General features: G+C 43.3%; 2 protein-coding genes across 2 annotated transcripts; both read right to left on the bottom strand.

Annotated features, from left to right (window-relative positions):
* Window positions 1–465: 465 nt before the first annotated feature.
* TMEM217B (transmembrane protein 217B) lies at window positions 466–1,020 on the bottom strand. Its single transcript, XM_060021305.1, has one exon. It carries the CDS (start codon window positions 1,018–1,020, stop codon window positions 466–468), a length of 555 nt encoding a protein of 184 aa, XP_059877288.1.
* Window positions 1,021–11,264: 10,244 nt separating this feature from the next.
* Window positions 11,265–11,867, bottom strand: TMEM217 (transmembrane protein 217). The gene has a single exon (XM_060021304.1). It carries the CDS (start codon window positions 11,865–11,867, stop codon window positions 11,265–11,267), a length of 603 nt encoding a protein of 200 aa, XP_059877287.1.
* Between the last annotated feature and the right edge of the window lie 2,667 nt (window positions 11,868–14,534).

Genomic DNA, 14,534 nt, shown 5'->3' with positions numbered 1-14,534 from the left:
AAACCAAATAAAATTTTAAATTTGATTCCTAGATTGTAATAACCATGTCCCAAGTGCTCAGTAGCCACATGTGGCTAGTGGACAGCACAGATGTAGAACTGTTCCATCAGCGCAGAAATTTCTATCAAATAGCGCTGCTCATAAAGGATTCAGCAGAACCAGGCATCAGTGGGCAATCCACAAGAGAAAAGTGCAGAGAGGAGGGTACAATGAGAGACAACAGGATACAGCAATGAGATGGTTAAGTAAGCACAAGGGCGGTCTATAATTAAATGCCAAAACAAGTCACAAATACACATGTATAATAACTGATCCACGCAACCCTCCCTCCCCCAAGGGTCATTCTTAAGCGCATAAAACTCGAGAAGCCGGAAAAGGCAAGGAGAATCAGCAGAAGGCAGGCAGGGAAGGGCGAGCCACCGCTGGGGAGCGCTGTCCCTCTCTCTCCCTTCTTCCTGGCACAGTTTAGTTTAACTTGTGGGACAAGGTTCCCAGCCCGACAGGTGACCACGAGTCAACTGTACCGACAGAGGAGCGTTTGCGGCGGCCTGTCTTGCTTAAAGCCTTGAGGTCCTTGTAAAGGGAGTACGCATACTTGGTGACAAAGGACAGACAGAAGAAGTGCAGGATCATTCGGGAGACCTGGAAAATCAAGTGCAAGTACCTCAGCTCCTTGAACTGCTCTTTGATGGTCCCGTTGGTGAGCAGGACCACGGAGAAGCTGAGGAGCTCATAGGTGATGATCCACATGGTGTAACACAGCAGCCCCACGTAGTTGCTGATGTGGATGCAATAGAGGAACAAGGAGCTGACCATGAGGGTGATGGTGGATAGGCAGATGTTGATGTGCTTCTTGTAGGTCGTGACCCAAGAGACTAGCTCAGACTTTGTCTCCTTGTAGATGCTGAAGTTGTCCTCGTAGCCGATGTATGCAACCTCGTTCACTTCAAAGATGAGGAACTGGATGGTGTTGAGGATACAGAAGATGCCCATCATGAAGGAGAACTTCTTGTCATTCATTTTATACTTGTTTTACTGGAGCATCGGCTGCAGAAAAAAAAAAAATTGTGGAGATACCTGACAAGAGGGCAGTGGCTAGCCCAGGACAAATCCTCAAGCCACTAGATGTAAATGGAAGAGCTAAGAGTAATAAGGGTATATAGACAGACAATGGGCTGGAAGTCAAGGGACACGGGCTCTGACGCTGCTCTGGCCTCACTAGCTACAGGTGAGCACATCACTGGGAAGTGAGGGCATCACTGGCTTGGAATAATCTTCAGGTAGCTCTGCTCTTCCAGCAGCAGCCATGCTTTAAGGTGGCACAAAGGGTACTCCTGTTGGTGTCAGGCTTGTGGGAATTAGGAAGTTCCTGTATCTGGAATAATGGTAGAGTCAGTTCTGGGCTCCTACTGGGATATTTGTTTCTCCGAAGAAACACATTTTCTCAGAAAACTAGCATGGCTTCTCAAGGGCCTAGAATCATCCCTGACCTTCCCCTTGGCCCCTTTTTCTTCCCTTCCAAGCCCTTAAAAATGTAATTTCCCTGAGTTACTCCCTGGGTCTGACCCAGAATTGTCCCAAGTCACAGGATTCAGCCAGCAGTGAATGGAATGGGAGAAGGTTTATGGATCCAAGGCTGACTATCTCGTTTGCCCAGGGTGAAGGTGCCACAACGATAAGCCAGGTCGTTCAGGTGAAAATCTAGCAGGCCGACCCCCAGCTGCAACCTAGGTTAGACCTGAACTCTAGCGGCTGGCTCCAGCCAGGGTGGAGCTGCCTAGCTCCCGCGTAGACCTGTTGAAGGTATTTATGGCGGAGGGCCCAAGGCTGTGGTAGGGCAGGCCCTGGAGCAATCGTCCCTCCCAGATCCTATCGCCTTCTTACTGGCTCCCAGTTGGGAGAACTCCAGAGCAAAGCTCCCTCCTCTTCATTCCCCACACTGGCCAGCTACCACTGTGAGGGCAGAGAGAGGGGCAAGAGTCACACACGAGGGGAACGCGTGCAGGCCTCTGGCTGATGTGTTTCCGATGAGGGACAACCAGTTGGAAGCTCGGCATGGTTTCCTTCTAAGGTCGCTGGACAGGACTCCTCTTCAGTCCTGTCAGAGCACAGACAGGCTGCCATCCGCCTCCCTCCAGCCTTCTCCTCGCTCACTCTATCAATCCCAAATATTCTTTTTTTTTTTGTCAGTAGCAATTGTTTTATTGCTATGATAAAATATACATAACATAAATCTTACCATTTTAACCCTTTTTCAGTGTACCATTCAGTGGCGTTAAGTACATTCATACTGTTGTGCGAGCATCACCACCCCCCACCTCAACTTTTTCATGTTCTCCAAGAAAGAACTCTGTACTCATCAGACACTAATTCTTCCTCCCTCATCTCCCGCCAGCCCCTGTTAATTCTACTTTCTGTCTCTATAAATCTGACTACCTCTAAGTACCCCATATAAATTGAATCATACAGTATTTGTCTTTTTGTGTCTGGCTTACTTCACAGCATAATATTTTCTTTTCTTTTTTTAGGTTTAAAAAATTTTTTATTGGAGTATAGTTGACTTACAATGTTGTGTTAGTTTCTGCTGTACAGAAAAGTACATCATTTAGACATATATCCACTCTTTTTTAGATTCTGTTCCCATATAGATCATTACAGAGTATTGAGTAGAGTTCCCTGTGCTATACAGTAGGTCCTTATGAGTTATCTATTTTATGTATAGTAGCATGTATATGTCAATCCCAATCTCCCAGTTTATCCTTTCCCCCACCAGCACAGTATTTTCAAGGTTCAGCCCAGATAGTTTTACACCTTATTCCCCACCAACCTCCCAACTATGTGTGACTCCACAGTTCAGTCCTTGAGACACAGACCTCTCACTGCACCCCAGGCCCTGAAGGGTCCCATGTGGGGTGGGAGAGGCAGTGTGCTGGCCGGTGGATAGCTGCACCGATACTTCCCTGTCCGCATCAACTAAACCTCATCCCTACTCACAGAGCAGCTTCCAGAGCATTTAAGAAAAATCTTTCTTGCTCCTGTGGGGGCCATGCGTCAGAAAGGGGGCAAACGTGGATGCAAGCAGAGAAGTTGAGAGGCTGTTGAAAGAAATGGAGTGAAGAGGGATGTGGGGTTGTGTGTTTGGGGCCTGGGGCTATGCGAGAAGGAGTCTGGAATGAGCACCTGGGTGGAGGGTGGCCCATGCACTGAGCTGGAGAGCATGGAGGAAGGAATTATTTTTCCTTATTATGGGGGTGGGGAAGATGATGAGGACATTTTGGGAAATGGTGGGTTTGAATTCCCCTGGGACATCCAAATAGACATGTCGACCATGAAGTCACCTCCATCAACCTGGAACTCAGAGGGAATCTGAGCATTTGTTTTTGAAATATAACTTGGCTGGATATAGGATTTTTGATTAACAGTGGTTCAGGGGAGCACTTTGAATATGCTATTCTCCCACTACCCTCTGGCTTCCATTGTTTCTGCTGAGAAATCAGCTGTTAATCTTATTGGGATTCCCTTATTAAGTGACGAGTGACTTATTTCCTATGCTGTTTTCAAGGTTTTCTTCTTGACGTTGACTTGAGCATTTTTACTGTGCAGTGTCTGCTTGTGGATCTCTTTGATTTATCCTAATTGAAATTCATTGAGTTTCCTGGATGTGTAGGTTAATCTTTTTCAATAAACTTGGGAAGTTTTCAGCCATTTTTTTTCTTAAAATATTTTTTCAGTTCCTTTCTCTCTCTCCTCTTCTTCCAATACTCCCATTATGCATATGTTGGTTGGTATGCTTAATAATGTCCCACATTTCTGTGAGGCTCTGTTTATTTTTCTTCACCTCTTTTTCTCTCTGTTCAGAAAAACAGATTGCATAATCTCTACCACTTATCTTCACTAATTATTCCCTCTGCCACTTCACACCTACTGCTGAGCTTCTCTAGTGAGTTTTTCATTTCAGTTATTGTACTTTTAAACTCCAGAATTTCCATTTGGTTCTTTTTTTATAACTTCTATCTCTTTATTGATATTCTCTATTTGATGTGAAATTGCCATTGTATTTTCCTTTACTTTTTAAAATTATGGTGGGACTTCCCTGGTGGCTCAGTGGTTAAGAATCTGCCTGCCAATACAGGGGACACAGGTTCGATCCCTGGTCCAGGAAGATCCCACATGCCTTGGAGCAACTCAGCCCGTGCACCACAACTACTGAGCCTGTGCTCTAGAGCCCATAAGCCACAACTACTGAGCTTGTGTGCCACAACTACTGAAGCTCACGCACCCTAGAGCCCACGCACCACAACTACTGAGCCCATGAGCCACAACTACTGAAGCCCAAGCTCTCTAGGGCCCATGTGCCACAACTACTGAGCCTGCATGCTGCAACTACTGAAGCCCGCATGCCTAGAGCCCGTGCTCTGCAACAAGAGAAGCCACCACAATGAGAAGCCCATGCACCACAATGAAGAGTAGCCCCCACTCACTGCAACTAGAGAAAGCCCACATGCAGCAATGAAGACCCAATGCAGCCAAAGATAAATAAAAAATTAATTTGTATTCTGTACCCTGGTGCCAAATAGTAATACAGAGACAGAATTTCAGAGGAAAGAGAAAGAGTAGCTTTATTTCTTTGCCAGGCAAAGAGGGAACACAGTAGGCTAGGCCTCAAAAACTGTGCCCCTTCCCTGGGGAATAGGGAGAGGTCTTATAGACAGGGCTTGTGGTGGGGGGTAGGTGATAAGGATCAAGGCAGTGTTGGGCTTGCATTCTTCTGATGGGTTGATGGTGAGGTAAGTAGGGGTCAGCATCATCAACCTTCAATTTTCAACTCCTCTGGGGTCCACATGCTTGTGGGCAGCATACCATCATTAATCGTTACTTTCTCCCACCTGGAGGGGGTTTCAGTATCTGAAAAACAGCTCAAAGATATCTTTGTGTGACCTTATCCCAAGGCTGCACTATTGTTTCTCTTGACTGTTTGTTTCTCCCTTGTCTGGCATCCCCTCCCTTTCCTAAATAACAACTGCTTGAATCTGTCCATTGGAAGTCGGGGAAGGTAATGGAGGCTGAATGAAGGCTATTTCCAGTAATCAAAGAAATGGGGGACACAGAAAGGCTTTGTGCCCAGGAGCCCCACAGGGCCCTGCTCAGTGTCACTGGCTGGATTATTTTAGTAAATTACATTCTTCCCCCGACCCCACCGCCTCACCACCCAACACCCACATGTGAAGCCTCTGATGTTGCTTCTCATAGAGGTGCAGCTTAGGATATGCCCACAGTGATTCTAGGATAACAGTGGTTTTGCCAGAACTCTTCCCCCTCTTTCTTTGACCACACCCAGCTGTTAAGGCCTACTAATTGCTGGCCGATTGCCCTATTGTTTTCAGTACTGCCATGGGGCATAAATTGCGCCATAGACCATCCAATCAAATTCAGTCTCCTCTGAAGTAATATTTCCAGAAGTCAGTGTTTGATGTTTGTTCTGACCCCAGAAGGGCTTCTTCCAATTGTTTCTTTCCCCACTTCTCTCTTGAAAACTAGCTAGCCTACAGTTTAGCCTGAATCTTCCTGTGTGATCTATACATCTCTCAATTGCCTTTTGCCACAACTGTCACTATTTAGAACACCTTTAGGCTTGAACTTCTTGCTCTGTTGTAAAAACCAGTTCCTTTGGGGGAGAGATTGCAAATATCTGTTTTATGGCTTACTTCTCCCCTGCCTCAGCCAAAACCTCTGGTCCACGGCTCTGGCGTTGGGGGAGGGGACAACTGTATGCTTCTGTCTTAGTGATACTCCTGCTTTAGGAGCTGAGTGCTCTGTGGGAAAGGGAAGACAGTAGTCTGGGGTCTTCCTGGCTTGCCTCTCCTGTCATTGGAACCACTACCTTACAACCTGGGGCAAGGGCAATTGGGACCCCGGTATTCTCAGTGGTGCCACACCTAAGGTAATGCCTCCATCCCGTGAGTAGGGACTAGGCATCAGAAGGGAGCCCCTACCTCTTAGCCTCAGCAACAGGTACCTGGGACACAAGGTGAGAAATGCCAATGTCTGGCTCCTCCTGGGAAGGAAACCCTGACTGGGGGGATAAGGGAAAGGGAACCCTGTGTTCTTGGCTGCATCAATCTGGAGTAGAGTTTCTACCTGGCTGAGCTGGGAGAGGGGCAGAAAGAAGTGGTTTTGAAACCATGTAACTCAGATTGGGACTTGAACCCATGGCCTTTTTTTTTTTTTTTTTTTTTTTTGCGGTATGCGGGCCTCTCACTGTTGTGGCCTCTCCTGCTGCAGAGCACAGGCTCCAGACGCGCAGGCCCAGCGGCCATGGCTCACGGGCCCAGCCTCTCCGCGGCATGTGGGATCTTCCCGGACCGGGGCACGAACCTGTGTCCCCTGCATCGGCAGGCGGACTCCCAACCACTGCGCCACCAGGGAAGCCCCCATGGTCTTTTAACTGAGATCACACCTGGTCTCAAGACATAATGAAGTTCAGGGACCTCCCTGGTAGAGCAGTGGTTAAGAAACCACCTGCCAATGCAGGGTACATGGGTTCGAGCCCTGGTCCATGAAGATCCCACATGCCTCGGAGCAACTAAGCCCATGCGCCACAACTACTGAGCCTGTGCTCTAGAGCCTGTGAGCCACAACTACTGAGCCCATGTGCCACAACTACTGAAGCCTGTGCACCTAGAGTTCTGCAACAAGAGAAGCCACTGCAATGAAAAGCCTGCCCACCGCAACAAAGAGTAGCCCCTGCCCACTGCAATTAGACAAAGCCCACACACAGCAATGAAGACCCAACACAGCCAAAAATAAATAAATAAAATAAAATAAATAAATTTATATATTAAAAAAAAAGATGACAATAGTGGGCTTCCCTGGTGGTGCAGTGGTTAAGAATCCGCCTGTCAGTGCAGGGGACACAGGTTCGATCCCTGATGCAGGAAGATCCCACGTGCTGCAGAGCAACTAGGCCCGTGTGCCACAACTACTGAGCCTGCGCTCTAGAGCCTGTGAGCCACAACTACTGAAGCCCACGTGCCTAAAGCCCGTGCTCTGCAGCAAGAGAAGCCACCGCAATGAGAAAACCTGCACACCACAACGAAGAGTAGCCTGCGCTCGCCGCAACTAGAGAAAGCCTGTGCGCAGCAACGAAGACTGAACGCGGCCAAAAATAAATAAAATAAAATAAAAACATTTATTAAAAAAAAAGATGACAATACTACCTAAAGCGATCTACAGATTCAATGTAATCCCTATCAAAGTCCCAACAGGATTTTTTTTAAGAAATAGAAAAATCCATCCTAAAATTCATATAAGATCTCAAGGGACCCCCAATGACCAAAACATCCCAAAATTCATATAAGATCTCAAGGGACCCCCAATGACCAAAACAATCTCAAAAAAGATGAACAAAGTTGAGGGTCTCACACTTCCTGGTTTCAAAATGTATCACAAAGCTATATTAATCAAACAGTGTGAATGTCTGGCATAAAGGCAGACATACAGACCAATAGGATAGAATAGAGAGCCCGTAAATAAACTGTTGCATATATGGTGTTATGGACAAAATTGTGTCCCCCACCCCAAAATCGATATGTCGAAGCCCTAACCCCCAATGTGACTGTATTTGAAGAGACGGCCTTTAGGGAGGTCATAAAACTTAAATGGTGTCATAAGGGTGGGGTTCTAACCCAGTAAGATTGGTATCCTTATAAAAAGACAAAGAGATACCAGAGAGCTCACTCTGTCTCCCAACCTGTGTACAGAAGAAAGACCATACGATGACACAGAGAGAAGGTGGATATCTTCAAGCCAGGAAGAGAACTCTCACCAGAAACTGAATTTGCTGGCACCTTGATCATGTATCTCTAGCCTCTGTTTTTTAAGCCACCCAGTCTATGGCATTTTGTTATGGTAGATTGAGCAGACTAATACATATGGTCAAATGATTTTCAGCAGGGTGACTAGACCATTCAACGGGGAAAAGGACAGTCCTTCCAACAAATGGTATTGGGAAAACTGGGTATCCACACACAAAAGAAGGAAGTTAGACCCTTACCTCACACCATATACAAAAATTAACTCAAAATGAGTCAAAGGCCTAAATCTAAGAGTTAAAACTATGAAACTAAGGGGAAAGCTTCATGACATTGGATTTGGCAATGATATCTTGAATATGACACCAAAAGCATAGGGGAAAAAAGGAAAAAAAAATAAATTGGACCACACGAAAATGAAAAACTTCCATGCATAAAAGGACACATCAAGGGACTTCCCTGGTGGTCTAGTGGGTAAGACTCTGCGCTCCCAATGCAGGGGGCCTGGGTTCGATGCCTGGTCGGGGAACTAGATCTCGCATGCATGCTGCAACTAAGAGTTCACATGCCACAACTAAGAAGCCCACATGCCGCAACTAAGAGCCCACATGCTCCAACCAAAGATCCCACATGTCGCAATGAAGATCCAGCATCCTGCAACTAAGACCCTTTGCAGCCAAAATAAATAAATTTTAAAAAAGGACACATCAATAGAGTGGAAAGGCAACCCATAGAACAGGAGAAATTATTTGCTAATCAAATATGTGATAAATAAGAATGTATAAAGAACTTCTATAACCCAACAACAGCAACACAAATAACCTGATTAAACATGGGCAAAGGACTTCAGTGGACATTTCTCCAAAGAAGATATACAAGGACCAATAAACACATGAAAAGATGCTCAACATCACTAAACATTAGGGAAATGCAAATTAAAAACAGAGTGAGATACCACCTCATACCCATTAGGATGGTTACTATCAAAAAACCAAAATAATAAGTGCTGGGGAGGTTGTGGAGAAATTAGAATCTTTGTGCACTGTTGGTGGAATGTAAAATAGTACCTCTGTGGAGGAAAACAGTATGACAGTTCCTCTAAAAATTAAAAATAGAATTATCATATTTCCAGCAACTCCACTTCTGAGTATATACCCACCAGAAGAATTGAAAGCAGAGATTCAAACAGATACTTGTATACCAACGTTCACAGCAGCACTAGTCACAATAGCCAAAAGTTGGAAACTACCCAATTGCCCGTCAATGAATGAATGGATAAATAAAATGTGGTGTATTCATATAATGGAGTATTACCCAGCCTTAAAAAGGAAGAAAATTCTGACCCATGCTACAACACAGATGAAACTTGAGGACAACCATAGTCACAGCAGCATTATTCACAATACCCAAAAGGTAGAGGCAACCTAAATGTCCATCAACAGATGAATGGAATATATATTATATATATATTCCAATATATATATTATATATATAATATGCATATTCATATATATATAATGGAATACTACTCGGCCATAAAAAATAATGAAAATTTGTCATTTGCAGCAACATGGATGGAACTGGAGGGTATTATGCTTAGTGAAATCAGACAGAGAAAGACAAATACTGTATGTTTTCACTTATATATGGAATCTAAAAAATAAGACAAACTAGTGAATAAAACAAAAAAATGGGCAAAAGATTTGAACAGACACCTTACCAAAAAAGATATAAGAATGCTAAATAAGCACATGAAAAGATGCTCAACATCATTTGTTATTAAAGAAATGAAAGTTAAAACCACAATGAGATGCCACTATATACTCACTCTCTCTCTCTCTCTATGTGTGTGTATATATATATATATATATATATATATATATATATATTAGAATGGCTAAAATGAAAAATGTATTGTCTATACGAAGTACTGGCAAGGATGTGAAGGAACTGGAATTCTCATACACTGGAAGTATAAAATGGTACATCCCCTCTGGAAAAAAGTTTGCTAGTATCTTAAAAAGTAAAAATGGTATTTACTCAAGATAAATGAAATCATAAATCCACACAAAGCCTTGTACACAATTGCTTATAGTGTTCTTATTCATAATTGTCCCAAACTACAAACCACTCTATGTCTTTCAGTGGGCAAATGGATAAACAATCTGTGGTACATTCATGCCGTGGCATACTACTCAGCAATAAAGAATGAACTATCAATATACATAATGACATGGGTGACTCTTTAAGGTCTTAGGCTGAGCAAAAGAAGCCAGGCCAAAAAAAAAAAATAAAGATTATATACTGTATGATGCCATTTATGTAAAATTCTAGAAAATGCAAACTAATATATAGGGACAGCAAATCAGTGCCTTGTGATGGCGGGGGTGTGTGGTGCAAGAAGGGGCAGGAGACAGGGATTAGGAGGAAACTTTTGGGGGTGATACCTGTGTTCACCAATTCAATTACAGTGATGGTTTCACTGGGATATACTAGTGTCAAAACTCATCAAATTATATTCTTTAAACATGTGCTGTTTACTGTATGTCAATTATACCTCAAGAAAGCTATTAAGTAAACAGACACTTAACATAATGTCTAATGTTTGAAGTAGAGGTTTGCTTGGTTTGTCTTCCATTCTGGTTTAAACTGCTTCTGACAATTTCTGAACCTGAATTCAAAGTGAAGTTTGTTGTTATGTGATAGTGTGTAATCTTGTACTGTCTTATGTGGTTGGCTAATTGATTCATAGACATGATTTCGTTTCTCCCACTAAACTGAAAAGTCCTCAAGGCCAGGCCTCATATTTTATACTTTTCTGTATCCTCCTGCAGTGTCCAGCACAGTGACAGAAAAGTTTAACAAATACCTTTTGATTAACCACAAGTGTCTTTTGTGCTCCTTGAAAAATGTGGGGGGTGGGGAGTCAAGACAGAAAATGAAGTATGATTTTTCTCTATTTTTATTCTTTCACTTATCTGGAATATAGTATAGAGGACATGGGGGGAAAACCGTAACACAAAGCGACCTCAAGGCCCCAACACTATTCTTTGCGCTACGACACTCAGATATAAATACAGGTTTGCCTGTCGCTGGGTTAAATCAGAGAGCTGTGGGTTGAAGGCTGATGAAGATATACCAAGATGAAAGGATTGCCAGACTGCAATTCAGTTTGATTTCATTCCTCACCCTCTTCGTTTTGACCAATAAGGAGGTAATGACAAGACAAGGAAAGAGGAACTCACAGAGTGCTTGATAATAACAGTGTCCTTTAACTAAACATCCTTAATGAGCAGCGTGTTCCAGTTGTGACTATAATCACTTTTCTCTCCGTATCCCCCCAAAAGAGTGGCAGTAGAGTCTCTGCTTGCTGAAAAGTGAAAGAGATGGAAACTGAACTACCATGAGAACCTGGGAGATCTGCCTATCACGGAAAAGGGCCAACGTCGTTCACTATAGTGGCCGGTGGGTAAAGTGTATTATCTTTGATTTCCGCCGTGGGAATTCACTGCCTATAGAAATACGTCTGTTGTAGGAAATGATATTGCCCTGGCTTTGATTTTCGTAGATCATGTAGGCATAGGTGATGACAAAGTACATCCAAAAACAGTGCACCAATATACGGGACACCAAACCAAACCAGCGCATGATTCTGACCTCTCCAATGTTAGAATCATCATTGGTAAGCGTTTGTACTACAATGTTTACAGTTTCATAGAAAAAGATCCAGATGATGTAGATCACCAGGCCCTTGTACATACGGGCATATACTGAGTATAGGAGCAAGAAGCAGATGATGATGGTGATGAAAGATAGGAAGAAGACGATAGTCAAACTCCAGCAGATCATGAACTGTTTTATCAGGATACTTGTACTCTTGGTCTGTGGGGTAAGCTCAGTGCAATTGCTTCTCCTTAAGTACTTCTGTTCGAAGATGAGGTACAAGTCGATGGCAATGATGGTAAAGACCCCTGATAACATGGAGCCCATTTTGGCAGTCATCCCACACCAGTGCTGCCGTCTCATGCTGAGACCTCCTGTGAAGACAAATAACATGGGGGAGAATTCTGATTCCTGCCAATGTGGTAAATTACCAGGGTTTCTGCCTCCTTCCCCAAATTCACTTGGAGAAACAATAGAGAGAAATATGGAAACCAGGCAGTAACAGCTTTGAGAAAGACAGAAGACTGTTTAAAATTAATTGGGAGCGTGAGTGGGGAGGAGGGAGATGAAGTCTGGGCCTTGGTGGCAGTGAGCAGATAAATTGGAGAAGTGGCTCTCAATGCCAGCTTCACATTACAGTCACTGAAAGTCAGCACCCCACACCAATTAGAACATTCTCTGGGTAGGACCCAGGTATCAGTATTTTTAAAAACCTCCCTGTGATTTTCATATGTAGGCAGTATTGAAAAACACTGAATAGAAAAACTTAGTTTACATATTTTTAAAATTTATTTATTTATTTTTGGCTGTAGGCTTCTCTAGTTGAGGCACGTGGGCTTAGCTGCAGTACGTGGGATCTTAGTTCCCAGACCTGGGCCCCCTGCATTGGGAGTGTGGAGTCTTAACCACTGGACTGCCAGGGAAGTCCCAGAAAAAGTTAGTTTAAATTATGCTCTTATCTCTTCCAGCATTGCTTTGGGCAACCATTGCTGCCCCCTGATGGGGAAAATTGGCCGCATTATCCAGACATTGAGTACAGGTATCACAGGAAAAAAATCAGGGTAGCGCAATAGCCCTGCTGGGGTGAGTTGATGAAGACAATTAGGCTTTGAGCAATCACTCCTCCACTACATACCAAAACTTAAGGAATACAATGAAAGGCGTACTTTAAGGTAAATTTAGAAACTTAGAATAGAATAGCCTTATCATGGAAAAAGAAAAGGCAATAATGAACTAAGCATTCAACCCAAGAAGTAAGGGGGAAAAAAAACAACCAAGGATAAGAACAAAAAACAAAGGAGGGAGAAAATATATAAAAGAACAGAAATCAATAAAAAGGAAGAAAAGATAAAGCAGAGGGTCTTCTGATTGCTAAGGTTATTGGGGCCAACTTGTTGCCAAAAAAAAAACCCCAACAACTAAAAACTGCTGTATAAAATAGTTTAAAAATATTCTTGAAAGCACAGAAGAGATGACAAGATAAGAGGTAGGAGACCAAAGACTATAGGAATTCAGGAATTGGGACAGGTAAGCAAACATGAAAGTCAAATTTGCTCTGAGGGTATTTGCCAATCTGGGCAAACTTGAATTTCATTATGAGAACTCTGTAGGGTAAGGAGGAATGAAATTAAAGCTCAGCGTCCACCAAGGTGGGGAGTCTATTTTTTTAAATTAATTAATTAATTAATTTAGGCTGTGTTGTGTCTTCATTGCCGTGTGTGGGCTTTCTCTAGTTGCGGCAAGTGGGGGCCGCTCTTCGTTGCGGTGCACAGGCTTCTCATTGTGGTGGCTTCCCTTGTTGCGGAGCACAGGCTCTAGAGTGCAGGCTCAGTAGTTGTGGTCACGGGCTTAGTTGCTCCACAGCATGTGGGATCTTCCTGGACCAGGGATTGAACCCATATCCCCTGCGTTGGCAGGCAGATTCCCAACCACTGAGCCATCAGGGAAGTCCTGGTGGGGAGTCTATTAGAAGGCCTTCCCTGTATTAGTCATGGCCACAAAGGTCTATGATTAGAGTAAAGGGGAATCAGAAGTAAACTTACCCCCACATCTTGTCCCAAGAGACTCCAAGGAAAGTGAACTTAGTACTACACTGAACATATGCAGGGGCTGCGGGGGGCAGGGGGAACTCTCCTTGAGACTTTGTAACCATAACTAACATTTTTATAGATTTGTAGCCCAAATTACATGAAGTATTCAAAAAAACTTTTAAGTCTAGTTTAAAGTAGTCCTAAACTGAAGTGTCTCTAAGTGCCTGGCAGAAGCAAACTCAGGCCTTCTCTGGAAGGATACATCTTTGTGCTGGTCCTCAAAGTATCACCATCAGTAATTTTTCAGGGACAATGACTAGTACATAGTGAAAAATAACTGAGCATACAAGGAACAAGGCACTGTGAGAACCAGCAGAAATAACAGAACTGCAAAAATACCACATTATTAAACAATTATGATTAGGACATTTTTTTGAATTATTTAAAATTTTTATTTTATTTTTAATTTTGGTAAAATACATGTAAAAAAACCTACCATCTTACCCATTTTAAAGTATAAAATTTTATACTTACAATAGTCATCCTAGTGGCTAACAATGAGGACATTAGAATTAGAGAAGTTAGTTAATTTATTTTGTCTAAAGCTGTACATCTGGTCAGTAGCAAAATCAGGATTTGAACTCACACCTGCCTGGCTCTAAAACCAGTCTTAACACTCAACCCACTTGTGCCTTATCTGCCTCAGAGATTTGTGAGCTCAGAGACTCTATTTATCCCACAGCTCCTAACAGAGGGTCTTGACTAGAAAAGAGCCTTGATTAGAGCAGACCCTTTACTAGCTTCCTTCTCCTTATTCTTTTTTTTTTAAATATTTATTTATTTATTTGGCTGCATTGGGTCTTTGTCGCTGCATGCAGGTTTTCTCTAGTTGCGGCAAGCGGGGGCTACTCTTTGTTGCAGTGCGCAGGCTTCTCATTGCGGTGGCTTCTCTTGTTGCAGAGCACGGGCTCTAAGCGCACAGGCTTCAGTAGCTGTGGCGCACAGGCTCAATAGTTGTGGCTCGTGGGCT

This window comes from Delphinus delphis, chromosome 10, assembly GCF_949987515.2.
Source record: "Delphinus delphis chromosome 10, mDelDel1.2, whole genome shotgun sequence".
Taxonomy (NCBI): Eukaryota; Metazoa; Chordata; class Mammalia; order Artiodactyla; family Delphinidae; genus Delphinus; species Delphinus delphis.
The sequence above is the reverse complement of the archived record's forward strand: the minus strand, read 5'-3'. Positions and strand labels throughout refer to the sequence as shown.